Raw genomic sequence first — 15,790 nt, forward strand, 5'->3', positions numbered from 1 at the left:
TATCGGTTTGAAAATAGAGACAGTTTTTCTTATCTGATTCCTAGAATTAACAAACGTTATGTTTTTGGATTTTTACAATTTAGATGTCATAATTTTGATCTGTTAGAACATTTTATTTATTTTATATAGCAGGTATATGAGTTTTGTATTGATCTTATTTGCGATATAATATATTGATGAAATTTACATTTGATACAGAGATACTGAGCCACGAGAATACAGCCTGAGACAAATTGAATTATAGGTTGTTGAAGTAATATATTATAAATAGATAAAAAGAAATAAAATAAGACTTACTCACAATCAATTTAATTTTACCACCAAAACGACCGGTTTCGCTAACTACAATTTGCTAAGCATCTTCAGGTCTAACGGTACCAGGTAAATGAAATGATGCCGGTACAAGAATTATTAATTAATGATTCGGAAAACTTAGTTCAAACTATTCTGGATGCTGGTGATGGGTAATCATTGGTACTATTTTGACAATTACTATTTTGACTATTTGACCTCGATTTCAATATTCTGATTCCCCATTCGAGTAATATTTCAAATAACGAAAAATGCGAGAAAACGAGAACGAGGTAAAAGGGCCGTAATTTAAAGTACACACACCAGTATATCTTTAATAATTTGTTATATTGCCTATCTTTACTTGTCTTGGTTGCTGTAAAGTTTGACTGTTCTCTCTATACACTATCGAGTCTCATTTGTTACTAATCTTACTTATTTAGTTTATTGTAAAATATGATTTCTCTTTCTATATAATATTCAGTCTTATAGTGGGTTACTTAGCTTTAGTCGGTTTACAACACATCATAAATTTTTCCGATCCACTAATCTTCGCATTTTAGCTTCGGTCCTTCCATTACTTTTAATAATTTATATATGGTTGTATACTATTTTTTGAATAGTACTAGCTAATTACCCTTTTATAAGATACTAACAATGTATTCAAGATAAACCGTAGACAAAATGTAATAATATTTGAAAAACTTAAATTCATTCTACGTAAAAGTAATTAATTTAATGATTTGGATGTGATTGTTCCGAAATAAACTAAAATCCTGTGTCAGAGATTAAACCCTAAAACTGTTATTTCATGTAACTTGCACAAACGGCAATCTACTCCTTAAAATTTATGACTCATTAATGCTTTTAAGGCAACAAGGTCATATGAAAACAGTAGCTGTACGAGTATGGGACATGGCTTTAAAATGCGTTTAAAAATGAGTTTCAATAAATTTTAGTGTTTAAGAACAAACTATTCAATATTTTGTTCTTGATCTAGATAAAAAATCAGAATGTTTTTATTTTTTTATTTTTTTTAAGATGATAGATATTATTCTAAAAGATTTCTACAAATTTCGTAGTGATTGATGAACGGTAGAATCTGGACGGGGACTAAAAAATGGAACACAAATCCAACGTCCCAACTAAGTGGTGTTGTGGAACATTTTAACCTGTCTCGGATCGTGATTTCGCGATTGTGGCTTCGATATAAACAATTTACTCACTAAAAGACATGGAGGTCGTAGACGTGCAACTACTCCTCGACAGGATCGGTATGTGGTAGGATTAGCTCATCGAAATGTGCATATAACTGCACCTGAACTCTGTGGGGCCTTAAAAAATGCCCACAACATTACTGTATGTAACCAAACTTTGAGGAATAGATTACATGAAGCTCGCCAGACGTCTATTAAAGGTACCCATGTTACGTCATGGAAATCGTGCACTCAGATTAAGGTGGACACAAAAACATGTGCATTGGGGCTTACAAGAATAAAGTTCTGTGTTATTCACAGATTAAGGCTAGGTTTTTCTCTATCCTGATACAAAAAAGGTGAGAGTTTCGAGAGCACCTGGTCTACAAGAGTGACTTAGGCATCTGCCACTGTTGCAGGTCCTGATTTGTTATATGCAGGGGAAAACAAGGCCACATACTGCAGCAACAGGAAGATATTGTTTTCATAATAAGGGTATTATATTTCTACTATAGCCAACACAATCGCCAGATATTAATCCTATCTATCATGTAGAAGATATGTTTTAGAGACAAATTGCTCTTCATTTGGACAATGTTTATACTAGACAAGTATTTTAAGATCTTCTAACATAGGAATGGATCTTATTGCCTCAAAACGAAATTGACAATTTAATTTTTAGCATGCCAAGGTGGTATCAAGCTGTACTTAACGCTACTGAAGGAAACACAGACAATTAAACACATTTTTTGTTAGATTTTTTTGTTTTACACTGTCTTCTTTCTTAAAAACTTAAATACTGCACTGCACTATAAATTACTGCTTTTCTTAACTTTTATTTAATTATTTCAAGATAGGGAAATCATATTACACCAAAATTAATATGAGTTCATTGCTGACTAATTAGACATTATAGCGATGTCACTTTTTAGAATCCAATTAAAATTTATGTATATATTGTTATAATTTGTTGTTCCCCAATTATGGTAATTAAGAGTTAGCGGTGAATTATTTATATACTTTTTTTTATTTAGAAAAAACATATAATCCACATCAACCACGCAGGTTATTAGTAAAGTAACATACACAAGAGTTCAGTTTATTTACATTAAATAGATGTATATAAACGTAAATCTTTTAAATAATTAATTACATGGTCAGTGTTTATTGTTAAAGTGGTTTTGATGTCATCTGAGATTCCATATTTTCTTCTTGTTTCATCGTGGTATTGGCAGTCAATCAGAATATGCTTCACCGTCAATGGGAGGGAACAGTTTCTGCAGGTTGGAGAAGATTCTTTGTTGATTAAGAATTTATGGGTCAGTGCAGTGTGTCCAATTCTTAATCGGTTAGTTATTACTTGGTCCCTTCTATTGGGTGGATTATTCGAGATGGTCTTCACAAGGGGATAAATCTCATATAGTTTGGTTTCTGAATCTTTCCAGTAGTCTTGCCATATGTTCATACAGTGGTCTTTAATTAGGTGTTTGAGATCGGAGTATGGGTAATTTCTTGATTTGGTTGTGTATTGTGAGTTTATTCGACGTATGTTTGCTAGGTTGCCAATTTTCTCATTTCCAGCTATTCCAGTTTATCTTATTTTTTATAGCCCGAAATATTGGATTTGTAGGGTATATTTGTTTTACACCTAATAGAGCATTTAATGTGTCAGTGATGATGACACATTTATTCTCACTACGCGTTGTGAAGAAAATTAAGGCTTCCAAAATGGCTGTGGTCTCGCCTGTGAGGATGCAGCAGTTTGTAGGTATGGATATAGTGTGAGTAGTGTATTTACAGTAGTATGCAGCAGCGTGTCCGTCATTAGCTTTAGAGGCATCACTGAAAATTTAAATACTTTATTCTAGAGAATAACTAAAACTAAACATGTGCTACATTCTAAAAAATAGGATTAAAATTGACAGTTGACAACCTTATTCACTACTGACATTGTGAACCAGTGTTGCCAGTTACAAAATTCCAATACTCCTCGATTTAAAATGTTGAAACATGAAAATCGCAACTACTATATTTAACAATATAATATTACAATTCATATAGCATAAATTTTATTTCTTAGATTTATGAAAGTCTCGGTACCTAAAGATTTATTCACAATACCAGCTTAATTTTGCTCAGTTGATATATAATCCATTACAACTTCTTTCTTAGAAATTAAGCCTTTTAAAAAATGATTTTTTATATCTATGTACATTTTTTGCTCTTTTGGAATTTTCATTACAGTTAGACATTAAAATCGTGCTTTTATTGTCACAGTATAAAATTGTTTTGACAATTACATGAAAATTTCCCGGTATACCCTTGACATTGATTAAGTCTTGAGCAGTTTGTGCTGCTGTAATATACTTCTGTATATCCTATCATTATGCAAGGTTGTGTCCTTCTTTCTAATTTGCTTTGATTTGGTAAGACTACACCTCATGCCAAACTGAATTTGATACAAGTTCATCCTTCTGCGGCGAATGCCGACGAAGAAGAAGTGGAATTATTTTACCGAGATATCGAAGAGGCACTTAAAATAACGAAAAGAAGAGAAATCACGATAGTCCTAGGTGATCTCAATGCAAAGATTGGAAAGGGACAAAGCGGAAAGTGTATAGGAAACTATGGTCTGGTAAATCGAAACGAGAGAGGAGATCGTCTGTTACAATTCTGTCAAGAGCATAACTTAATTATTTTAAACACATTTTTCAAGTTATGAAACAGACGACTGTATACATGGCGATCTCCAACAGATACATCGGAGAAGGTAGTCAGGAACCAGAGAGACTACATTATGATCAATTAAAGATACCGTAATACTGTTAAAGCCGTGAAAGCATATCCTGGATCAGACGTGGCCTCAGATCACAATTCACTTACTGCCAAGATTACACTCACCCTTAAAAATATTAAAAGACATCAAAGAATCCCTACAATAGACACAAAAAAACTTAAATAACCTAAAGCAAAAGAACGCCTCCAACATGAACTGTATGTGAACTGCAGCAAATTGAACACAAACATCAATGATATTGACGAGTACTGGGATCGACTAAAACATTGTCTACTTGAACCCTGTAAAGAAATACTAAAGACTTCCGCAAGGAGAAAAGAAGAATGTATGGATGATACTCAATATGATGGAATAACGGAGACAATTTATAAACAAAGACAACAATAAATACCTACAGAGAGATAAACCATGAGATCAGGAAGATGATAAAGCAGGCAAAAGAAAAATACTTTGAAGAGAAATGCAAAGAGATCGAAGACCTTCAAAATAAATATGATCTGTTTCACCTACATAAGAAAGTTAAAGAACTGTCAGGACTAAGAAAACAAAATCCCACTCGTGCAATTCTGGATAGACACGGGACTACTATAACACATACGGACGAGAAAGTACAAATATGGGCAGAATATATCGACGAATTGTTCGATGATGAAAGAGAAGATCTGGAACACATAGAACTTACGTCAGAAGAAATAGGTCCATATATTACAAAAGAAGAAATATTGGACGCATAAAAGTCGGTTTTCAGTTTCAATGTTAACAATTTACGTTTCAATGTTAATATTGTAAATACACTTTTTCTTTCGAATATGTTTTATAGAGCTTTAACCATTTCTTTTGTATTTATTGAATCCTTAACTAACTCCAAGTATTTGTCTGTTAAACGTTGTACTATGATGCTTTTACTTTTGGAATCTTGTAGTTTAAACTCTGCTTATTTTTTTGTTTCACTGTAATCTTACTCTGTTTTCTTCACTACATCTGATAATTTATTTTTTGTCTGCCTGGGCGTTCATAACCTGTTAGAATTTGTTGTTCCCCAGTTATGGTAATTAAAAGTTAGCAGTGAATTATTTAACTACTTTATTTTACAGAATAATTAAAGCTAAACATGTGCTATATATATATATATATATTTGCGTTATGTAGCTATATATATAAAACGTTATGCATTTTTTATGGGTAAAGGACCTACTTAACTTATGATTAAATTGGATTTTCATACAAGTCTGAAACTTTATCTAGTCTAACTAATAATACACACTGTACATAAACCCCCCAATTTAGTTGACAGTACGTCACTGTGTTCAATATAGCAGTTTCATTATCGCTGTAATCTTAGACGAGATAATGTAATAACCTACTGATACTCGCCTCCCACTACACAACCATTGCTCATTAATTTTATTTGCTAATTATCAATTAAAACACTAGAGTGAATCACTTTAATGACTCTGCAATTACTGTTCTCCATTTCTACGCTATCATCTTAGTTACTTGGTGACTACTCTGTCTCAACGAGGAGTAATGCAGATTCTTTGCGAAGACTGATAAGTAAAAAAAACAAAAATATGTAGCGTTTTTCAAGCTAAATTCTCCATTTCTTACACGTTATTATGCATCAAGCAATCAGTATCATGAACATTTCAATGTATAGCATTTTTTATATAAAAATGCGTGCACGTCACAATTTATATAAAGCGACGTCACTCATATTTAAAATTTCCAAAACGTCTTAGACAAAAACCAAAACCTTAGAGTTTAAATTTTCCTAATACAGCTAATAATACGAAACCCATACGGAACTTTCATAGGCGTCAACATGATATAATAATCAGAAAAATAAAATCATCATTATATTGGAAATTTTTGAATTATATTGATTAAATAACCAAAAACATTTATTATTATTAATAATATAAATTTTATGAAATAACTCTGTAAGTCTAATATTCCACAAAATAATAATTATAATTAAATATATTAGCTAATTGTACGCGACTGATACGGGAATACTTCAAATTTTATTGACATTTTAGCGTGTGGCAAAAGTGTATAAAGTGTTGCCGCTTGTTAGAGTAAGAATTTTGTTTATGTTTTGATTTCTTACACAATTTGATCATAATTTAATGTATATTAATAAATTGTATTTATAAATACATATTAAATTTAGATTAATAGCTTTAAAAACTAATTATTGTTGTGTATTGTGATTGTGCTATGCCAAAACAAATAAATAGTCTGTAGAAAGCTGATAAGCTTTCATATAAAATAGATTATTTTGAACAAGAAATAATGACGGGACGTTTTTACTATTAAAGCCCTAAAAGAGGTAAGTTTAAAATTTAGAATATATAATCTTGTATTAAAATGTTTTCTAATGGATTTTAGTGTGTTGCAGTAGTCTTAAAACTAAGTGTATTTACTGTTAATATAATAGTTTGACAAATAGTTGACATTTTAAAAATTTCTAACTTACTAACTATTCTGATGTTTTGGCAACGCTGTGGGGTTCTGACTTCGTAAATCTTGAATGACGTGCAAGCATTTTTATATGAAAAATGCTATATATGTTGTTAAAATGGTATTGTATGTATTTTTGAGTTGTATTTCTGCGGCTTCTGTAATTGAGGATAGTTCGTTTTATTACATGAAATCAACATTTGCTCAAGACAAATATTCATAGAATGTGATTAGTTTTTGTCATTATTCAACATTTTATTATATTCTATCATTATAGAAACAATATGTCAATGTGCCATTACAAATTATGAGAAAAATAAAATCTATTGTTCTATTAATATTTTTAGGCATTAGTAAATACACGCTATTTGGTTTAAAATTTGATTAACTGTCAATACAGATACCAAATAGTATTTTATTTAATTTTGGTTTTACCAAAAGAGATTAAAAGATCTCTAGAAAAGAAAGATTAAGAGATTAAAATAATCTCTTATAGTTTTCATCCATTTGCATCCAGCTACAACGTTTAACCCATATTCGTCAGATGTGGGAGTGCTTCTTTAGACATTTCCACTAGTACACAAACTAAAATAGAATTGGGGAGAAAGAAAAGAAAAGAACACAAGATAATAGCTACTAGAGCAAAACCATAAATATTGAATGAACAGAATGAACGGAACAAAAAAACAAATACAGATACAACAAGCTATGCGCTCCCGAAGAAGCTAAAGCTTTTTTCACTTAAAGATTCTTTTTGTTTGGAGATCATCCCTTTCTGGGTTTGGTTTTATGGTTTCTGGTGTCTTTCTTTATATCTAAGTTATTAAAACATAGATATTAAATATAATTATACTTACAGCGAAACAAGTACATACTAAAAAAACAAACTATTTGCGTAGAGATTTAATAGAATTATTACCTTTTACCTTTTTTTTTTTCGTTTTTATAGAGAGGGGTCTGGAATCTTCAAAAGACATCTCAGTCCAGGACGCCGCCTGACTGACCTTAGTGCAGGATTCGTTTTTCTTACTCCTGGCGATAGTTTCCGCGGTACTTTAAATGCCCTCTCGTCGCCGAGTCTACGCTGAACCCCTACCTGCTAAACCAGACCCTCCTCTGTCATACAATGATCTGGAAGCGGAATGGCCACTGTAAAGCAGGCATCGCTTCCGAAGCACTACCTTTATTCATTCATCCTCCATTCATACACACTCCATTCATCAGCAAGCAGGCTCATTGTCTCGTTCCAGGTAGCGCGTAGAAGACCCTCATCGCTCCTGGTACGGCATCATTCCCAGATGGGCATTTCCTCCTTCCCAACAGTCTGACTCACGCATTCTAACTCATACAGTCTGACCCACATTTCTAGCTTCAACTTTCAGCGTTTTTCACTCTTGCCTTTCCTCTTCTTCCTTTTTCTTAATCACTACACGGATATAGCTGTGTATGTTAGTGCAACCTGATTTATTTTCAATCGGTCTCTCAATCATTTCTCTCACTGTAACAAAATTCAGAGCTGTCTCTCTCTCCATTCTGTTCCTTTCTACTATCCATCTGCTGCAATCTAACATCTTATGTGTCACAGTGTCTGAGTATCCACTGTATAGGCATTCATCCCTGTCAGCCTTTCCGAACTTAGAGAGGTAGGCCCTAAAACATCCGTATCCTGTGAGCACCTGCGTCAGGAAATAAATCATTCTCCTATGGCCACGATTCACCCAATCTCTTATGTTCGGGATCAGCATTTTCGTCCACTGTGCCACATCCTCCGTGTTGTTCCATTCTTCTTTATATCTTTCAATTGAATTTTCCCTTTCCTGTCTTCTCTCGGCCACAGTTAGGTTTGGGCCTATTATCTTATAGAGCTCTTTTCTTTCCACCGCCAAAACATGCAACGGAACACATCCAGTGATGGTCCACAAGGCTGCCGCAGACACAGTCCTGTAGGCGCATGCCACGCGCAACAAACTTGTTCTGTCCACGTGTGTCATGAGCCTCCTATAGGCCGTTAGTAAAAGTAGTAACATTTCAAATTGTAATTCAATTTTTTTTATCTATTATCATTTTAAAATAACAAAATAAGCATTCATGAAGATTTAAATCCTCCTACTCCTAAGTGCCTTCTCTGTTGAGGTTGGCGATCAATATTTCGGAATATTAATTATATCCATGTCTTAAGTATGACTTACGTACATAACAAGGGTATTTCAATTACCAAACAAGGCAGCGAAATATTTAAAGATGTTTATTGGGACTGTAAGTGTTTCTTTTAGACTAAAAGACCGATAATATGATAAGATCTAAACAAATATTAAAAAAACGTACCTGGTGGATTTTATCGGAAAACCCAACAATAGTTAGCCACTCATAGCTTGGCTAATATAAAGTGAAGCCGTGATTCTCATTGACTGGCTTTCTGTCGTTATTATGAGAAATGTGCTCATCGTTCGATTGAGTTAGCTTATTTAGAGAAAAAGTTTTATGAGATACTTATGTCATCCTTTGATAATCGTTTAAACAAAACAATCTTAATTACCCATATCTTCCAAGTCGCAATAAATTATAAAGAGTTGCATAAAAGTTACTACTTTCTGAATTAAATGGATTTCTAAAAAGAAATAATCTCTCTAATGAAATTATTTTGAATCGTAACTTGTCGAATCTAATTTTGTTATTCTGCATTTTATATTAAAACAAGCACGTACCTATACCTGAGACAGCTAGTGGAAGCCATTAGCTCTCTTTGAAAAGCCACTTGGAAGAGTTCTCTTATTACAAATTCTAAGGCCTGTCAATTTTGTAATAGATGACTGCATATTATGGAATATTTATTGATATAATATATAGACAAAATTTAATTTCAAACTTACCAGTTAGTTTAAAGGGCAAATTTCCAGTTAGAGGGTCCTGTCCAAAAGGCCTTGGTCCAAAGGGAAAATGGTGAAATCCTTGTTGTCGAGTCTTCGACCTTGGTTCCCTTGGCCCATCCACCGTAACTTTGATCGCTTTGCTGTAGGTTGCTACTTGGGGCGGTGATGTCGAGACGATTATCGTTAAGGTGAAACTTTTTCCTACAAAAAATATAGAAACATTGAAGAATTTTGATTTTTTTTACATTTGGTTAATAATGATTGGCAAGTTATACATTTTTTTATTAAATTAAACTTTTTTTGATGTTTTGAAAGCCAGAGATTGGTTAGGTGTATGTATATATTCTTCAAATTTAATGACAATTTCAAACTCAAAGACCTACAAGGTATATATTCATGCAGATACATATTTCTTTACTTTAATGACACAAAATGACGTCCTCTATTTTGACGACCTTATGAGTATTCTGTATTTCATTTTCCAAAAACCGAAAGGTAAAACAAAGATTCTTTTATAATAGTCAACAAAATACAAAGAAATGAAAAAATATTTAAGAAAGGAGATAGAAAACGATAAAAAACGATGCGAAAACTACAGAGGAATAAGCGTAATATCATCAATAGGAAGATTAAATGGGAAGATACTACGCGAAAAGATAGAGCAAGCGATAAAAGGCAAAATCGGGGAGGATCAGGCAGGCTTCACGGCAGGAAGATCATGCATAGATCACATATACACGCTGGAACAACTGTTGGAAAAGAAAAATGCAAAAAATAGAGATATACACTTGGCATTTGTGGACCTGAGAAAGGCGTATGACTCTGTTAATTCCATTAAAATGGAAACAAGAATCATAGGAGTCTTCACCACAATAAAAAGACTCCTGCAGGGTTGTTAGACATCTCCAACCCTATTCAAAATATACTTAGAGAAAGCCTCGACTACATGGAAAAGAATGCGAAGGCATGAGAGTACCGGTACGGAACGAATACCTATATACGTTAAGCTTTGCAGACGATCAAGTAGTGATTGCACAAGACCAAGACGACCTCAACTACATGATATTAACCTCTATTGGGGTTTATAATCACGAAAAAGGCAACAACAGAGGAAGAAATTACACAAAGATTAGGACAAACAAGAACAGCAAACCGACAACTTAACTCAGTGTGGTGGGATAGACACCTAAATATGAAGACAAAAATACAGATTTATAAAACATCAGTATTATGACATATGGGGCTGGACCATAAACAAGAAAAACAGCAGTAAGATAGTAGCAACAGAGATGGAATGTCTGCGAAGATGCTGCAGAGTAACAAGAATGGATAGGAGAAGTAATGACAAAATAAAGCAAAGAACATCAATAGAAACAGACATAGTAACATTATATAGAACGAAAAAGATTAAAGTGTTATGGACATGTAAGAAGAACTAGCGACAGCAGATAGATAAAGAAAATAACTGAATGGAGCCCCATAGGAAGGAGGAAAAGAAGACGACCCCTAAAGTCCTGGAGGAGCGAAGTAGACGACGCCATGGGTAAGAGAGGCCTAAACGATGGAGAATGGAACAACAGAGAGAGATGGAAACGGTTGAGCGAGGGAAGGCAGTGAATACTGTAGAATCCCTAAATACATAAATATATATATATATATATATATATATATATACATATATATATATATATATATATATATATATATATATATATATATAGGTGAAAATATATATATGAAAAAATAGTGTTACTTGGATTATCTTAATATAAGAGTATTATATAAATGTAACATCCAGAATATTGTATGGTGGAGAAGACAGAAAAGACGGATGAGGAACCAGATTGTTACATGAATAAATAGTACTATGTGACTATCAGCAGATGGCAGATTCTTTTGAAGAAAGAATCTTTAAAAGATAGCGAGATAAAGGTAATTTGAAATCGCAGATACGACTGGTTTAAGATGGGACAAAAATGTAGCTAAGACGTAATATACAGTGTGTAAAAGACAAATGGAATAAATTCATTATTTAGGTTACTGTACATATTTATAAAAAATCCCGAAACACGTCAAATTTAAATTATAACTTGACATTCTTTAACGTGAAAATGCAACCCCTACCTTCAACCCCTTAGAATGACAGGAACAACCAATTTTTAAAATAGGAAGTATAGGCTTGTGATATATCGTTTGAAAGGTCTTTTCATTCTCCATTCAAAAATGTTGTCGCTTTCAAGTTTATTAAGATTAATTAAGATAAAATCAATTAAAATCATGTGGTTACCGAAATTCGCTAAAATATACTCAAAACTTATTTCCCGTTTAGGTCTTGATAATGAGAAAGTGAACAAAAACCATAGCAATGTGGTTTTTAGATATTAACCATTAAAAAACTTAGAAGAATTTCCGTATCAACGTTATTTTAACACGCATTAGTAAATTGTTTTATTTAAGTTGTCAGTATTTTAATTTAAGTAAAAAGTTCGTTCAATTCAATTCTGAAAAATGGGTAGATTAACGAAAATGGATAAAATAACAGTTACAAATGATTGGTTACGGAGATAACACCCGAACACAACAGGAAGTAACTCGCCTATTTCATGAGAAATTTCCTAATTTACCGCCTATATCCCAAGGAACAATAAGTAAAATAGAGAAGCAGTTTCGCGAGTTTGGTCATGTAAGGCAGATAAAAAAAGCAGCTGCCAATGCACTGAGTGATGAACTCAAATTAGATGTGTTGCTTGAGTTTCAGGAAAATCCACATACATCGAGTAGAGAGGCATCCACTACATTCAATGCTAGCCATACCTCTATAGTAAACATAATATTTAAAGAAAATAAATTGCATCCCTATAAGATGATACCTATTCAGGAGCTCATGGAAGACGATTTTGATAGGAGAACTTTTTTTGTGAGCAAATGATGGACATCTTGGATAACAAAATTATCCAATTAGAAGACGTTATGTTTTCTGATAAGTGTACTTTTTTACTTAACGGTCATGCTAATCAGCAAAATTGCCGCTACTGGGCCACGGAAAATCCTCACTGGATGAGAGAAGAACACACTCAATACCCTCAAAAGGTTAATGTTTGGCAGGGATTGTAGGAAACAATATCATTGGTCCCTTTTTCGTTGAGGGCAACTTGAATGGCAACAATTATTTGGCACTACTTTAAAATGATGGCACTCCAACGTTGGCACATTTATATCCTAATCCAGGAAACCCTCAAGTTCCAGCGAATACGATATGGTTTCAGCAGGATGGAGCACCACCACATTACCAACTTAATGTCCGGCAGTACCTCGATACAATATTTCCCAATCGGTGGATAGGGAGGCGAGGATTGATTGAATGGCCAGCGCGATCACCTGATCTTACATTATTAGATTTTTTATGGGGATATGTGAAGAGCCATGTGTACAAAACTAAACCTTCTGATTTAAATGACTTAAAAAAACGAATAACGCTTGCGATTAGGTCGATCACGCCTATTATGTTAAATAATGTTAGAAGACAGTTTTATTTGAGATTAGGATGTTGCCAAGACGTTCGTGGTGAACATTTTGAACATCTACTTCATTAACATTCATAGTTCTTTTTCGTGTTCTACATTTTATTACGTTTTGCATTACATTTTAGTTTTTGATTGTATTGTAGCGAATTTCGGTAACCACATGATTTTAATTTATTTTATCTTAATTAATCTTAATAAACTTGAAAGCGACAACATTTTTGAATGGAGAATGAAAAGACCTTTCAAACGATATATCACAAGCCTATACTTCCTATTTTAAAAATTGGGGGTTGTACCTGTCATTCTAAGGGGGTTGAAGGTAGGGGTTGCATTTTCACGTTAAATAATGTCAAGTTATAATTTAAATTTGACGTGTTTAGGGATTTTTTATAAATATGTACAATAACCTAAATAATGAATTTATTACATTTGGCTTTTACACACTGTATAAACATGAAAGCACATTCCAAGTAATTCAAATAAACTCTTTAGTTTGTATTATTTAATTTCTAATATTCGCAGTATTTTCTCATATTTTATTTTACTTTAATTTTGAAAGTTTCTTCTTTTAACCACATGTTCTAGAACATCTACATTCATCCAAGCTTAATGTCCTTCCCGTTGAAATTGTAGATATTTATTTGCCCAAACACGTAAACATGCACAAATTATAAGTCTTAAATTATTAGAAAGTTTTCTACCTTCCCCAAAAACCGAGGTGCATCACCGAAGTTATTAAATTTTTCCAAGGGTGGAAAGAAAAGTCGACGCAAAAAAGAAAAGTGCCCAAATAATATTTTAATGCTCCACGTGAAATAATGTTGTGGCGTCCCGAATGTATATGTTTCCCTAGTCGATGGAAAAGCCGTAAAAAGGCAAAAATTACAAATGGAAATATTAATGGCTTCTCAGGTTTCTCTCTTCTTACATTCATATTTGGCTTTTAAATATACATGGCAGCTTCTTTTCGTGTTTATTTTAAAATTCCATTTGAAATTTAGAACTCTCCAAACACAAGGGGACAAAACGGCTTTATACATATGGATATATAACCTTTAAAGTTTTTTTGGGACGGTATTACAAGAAGCAAAAATCCAATATATTTTTAATAAAAAAACAAACTAAGCCAATAGGCAAATAAAAAAATTCTCATATTGGATTTATGGACCAAATTTCTTTATATTTCCAATGCAAAGCATGCAATTTTGTTTATAATTTTTTGTCCTTATTATTTTTGAAGTTATACTTCTATACGCACGGTCGGCGTTGGAAATTTGCATGAGAGTGAATCTGTGAAACCATTACATATGTAAGATAATGAGTAAGAGAGAGACACAAGATATATTCTCTCTTCCTTTCTCGAGAATAAAAATGTTCCTTTTGTATATATTATATACATAATATTGTATATATATATATAATATTATATATATATATTATATATAATATTATATATAATATGATATGTATTAATATTATTATTTATGTGATATGTTTTGTATTATTTAAAATTAAACGTTTATAATTATTTTAGGCTTTTGTATTTCAAAATAATCACTGTTTTACCGAGAACTGTCAATTTTGAAATCCGTTAGTGTCATGTCTAATTGGCAAATCCTTTACGTGTTTCGTTCATACGCTGGTGATTGTGAGTTCGAATCCCAATTATGAATTTCCTTTTTTATTTTTGAAATATTTAAAAACCTCACGTTAATCTTATTAAATATATGTAATATACGCAAAAAACAAATTTTAAAATAAAATAAAAATTTGCAACATAATCCGAGTTGTTGGTTTTTTATTTTTATCTTCGTAAAGTAAGTTATGTATATTAACAGTTTTAAATACTTATGAATATTACATTTTAATTTATATTGTATTATTATATTGAATTATGTTGCAGTGTATTTATTGTATTGTAATTTTTATATTAATAACAAAATACACAATGAATTTTACTGCAGAGTAAGTGTAAATTTTTTTTTGCATTCAACTCCTTTTATAGATATATAAAAATAAAAATGTATATTTTCATTAAAATATTGATACAATCCTTCATTTACTATACTCCTATTACAGGTCAAATGTTTATATACAGCAAACGATGCACCATATGCCTATATAACTAATTATTTTTCTCTTTCTGCTCTCTCTTACCTATAGCATTACATATGTAATGATTGTGCAGATTGACTCCTATATAAATTTTTAACGGCGAACGCGTGTATAGAAGTATAACTTATACCGGCAGTCCCACTGGACTGCCACACCCGTTTTTTATATTGTAGTCTTCACATTCCTACCTAACAACTCTAACCTAACCTAACCTAACCTAACCTACCTTTTTAAAATATTTTGTATGCCGATGTTTTCGTAGGTCCCTTTTTAATTTTTTTTATTTGGTTTGTTTGATATAATAATGCTTTGCCGGCAATTTTGCAGATGTATCTACATGTTCGGTTTTTTTTATCTAATGATTTTAAAATGGTAGTATCAATATTTTTGAAATGCTTTATTTGGACGATTTTTTGGAGAAAAATTCATTTTTGATTCTATGTAATCAACATTAACTTGAAAATGCCAATCAAAAAAATTATAGCAACTAATTATCATGAGTAACTTAGAGATAAATGGAATAAGCACTCTTAG

General features: G+C 32.2%; 1 protein-coding gene across 1 annotated transcript in view; it reads right to left on the bottom strand.

The window, feature by feature from the left end:
- Positions 1-15,790, bottom strand: part of LOC140447030 (uncharacterized) — a 91,419-nt gene that overhangs the window by 55,024 nt on the left and 20,605 nt on the right. Inside the window, exon 2 of the mRNA XM_072539618.1 lies at positions 9,618-9,818. Coding sequence (XP_072395719.1) covers positions 9,618-9,818 — 201 coding nt within the window. The remainder of the gene's footprint in view (positions 1-9,617; positions 9,819-15,790) is intronic.

The sequence above is a fragment of the Diabrotica undecimpunctata genome, chromosome 7 (genome assembly GCF_040954645.1).
Source record: "Diabrotica undecimpunctata isolate CICGRU chromosome 7, icDiaUnde3, whole genome shotgun sequence".
Lineage (NCBI taxonomy): Eukaryota > Metazoa > Arthropoda > Insecta > Coleoptera > Chrysomelidae > Diabrotica > Diabrotica undecimpunctata.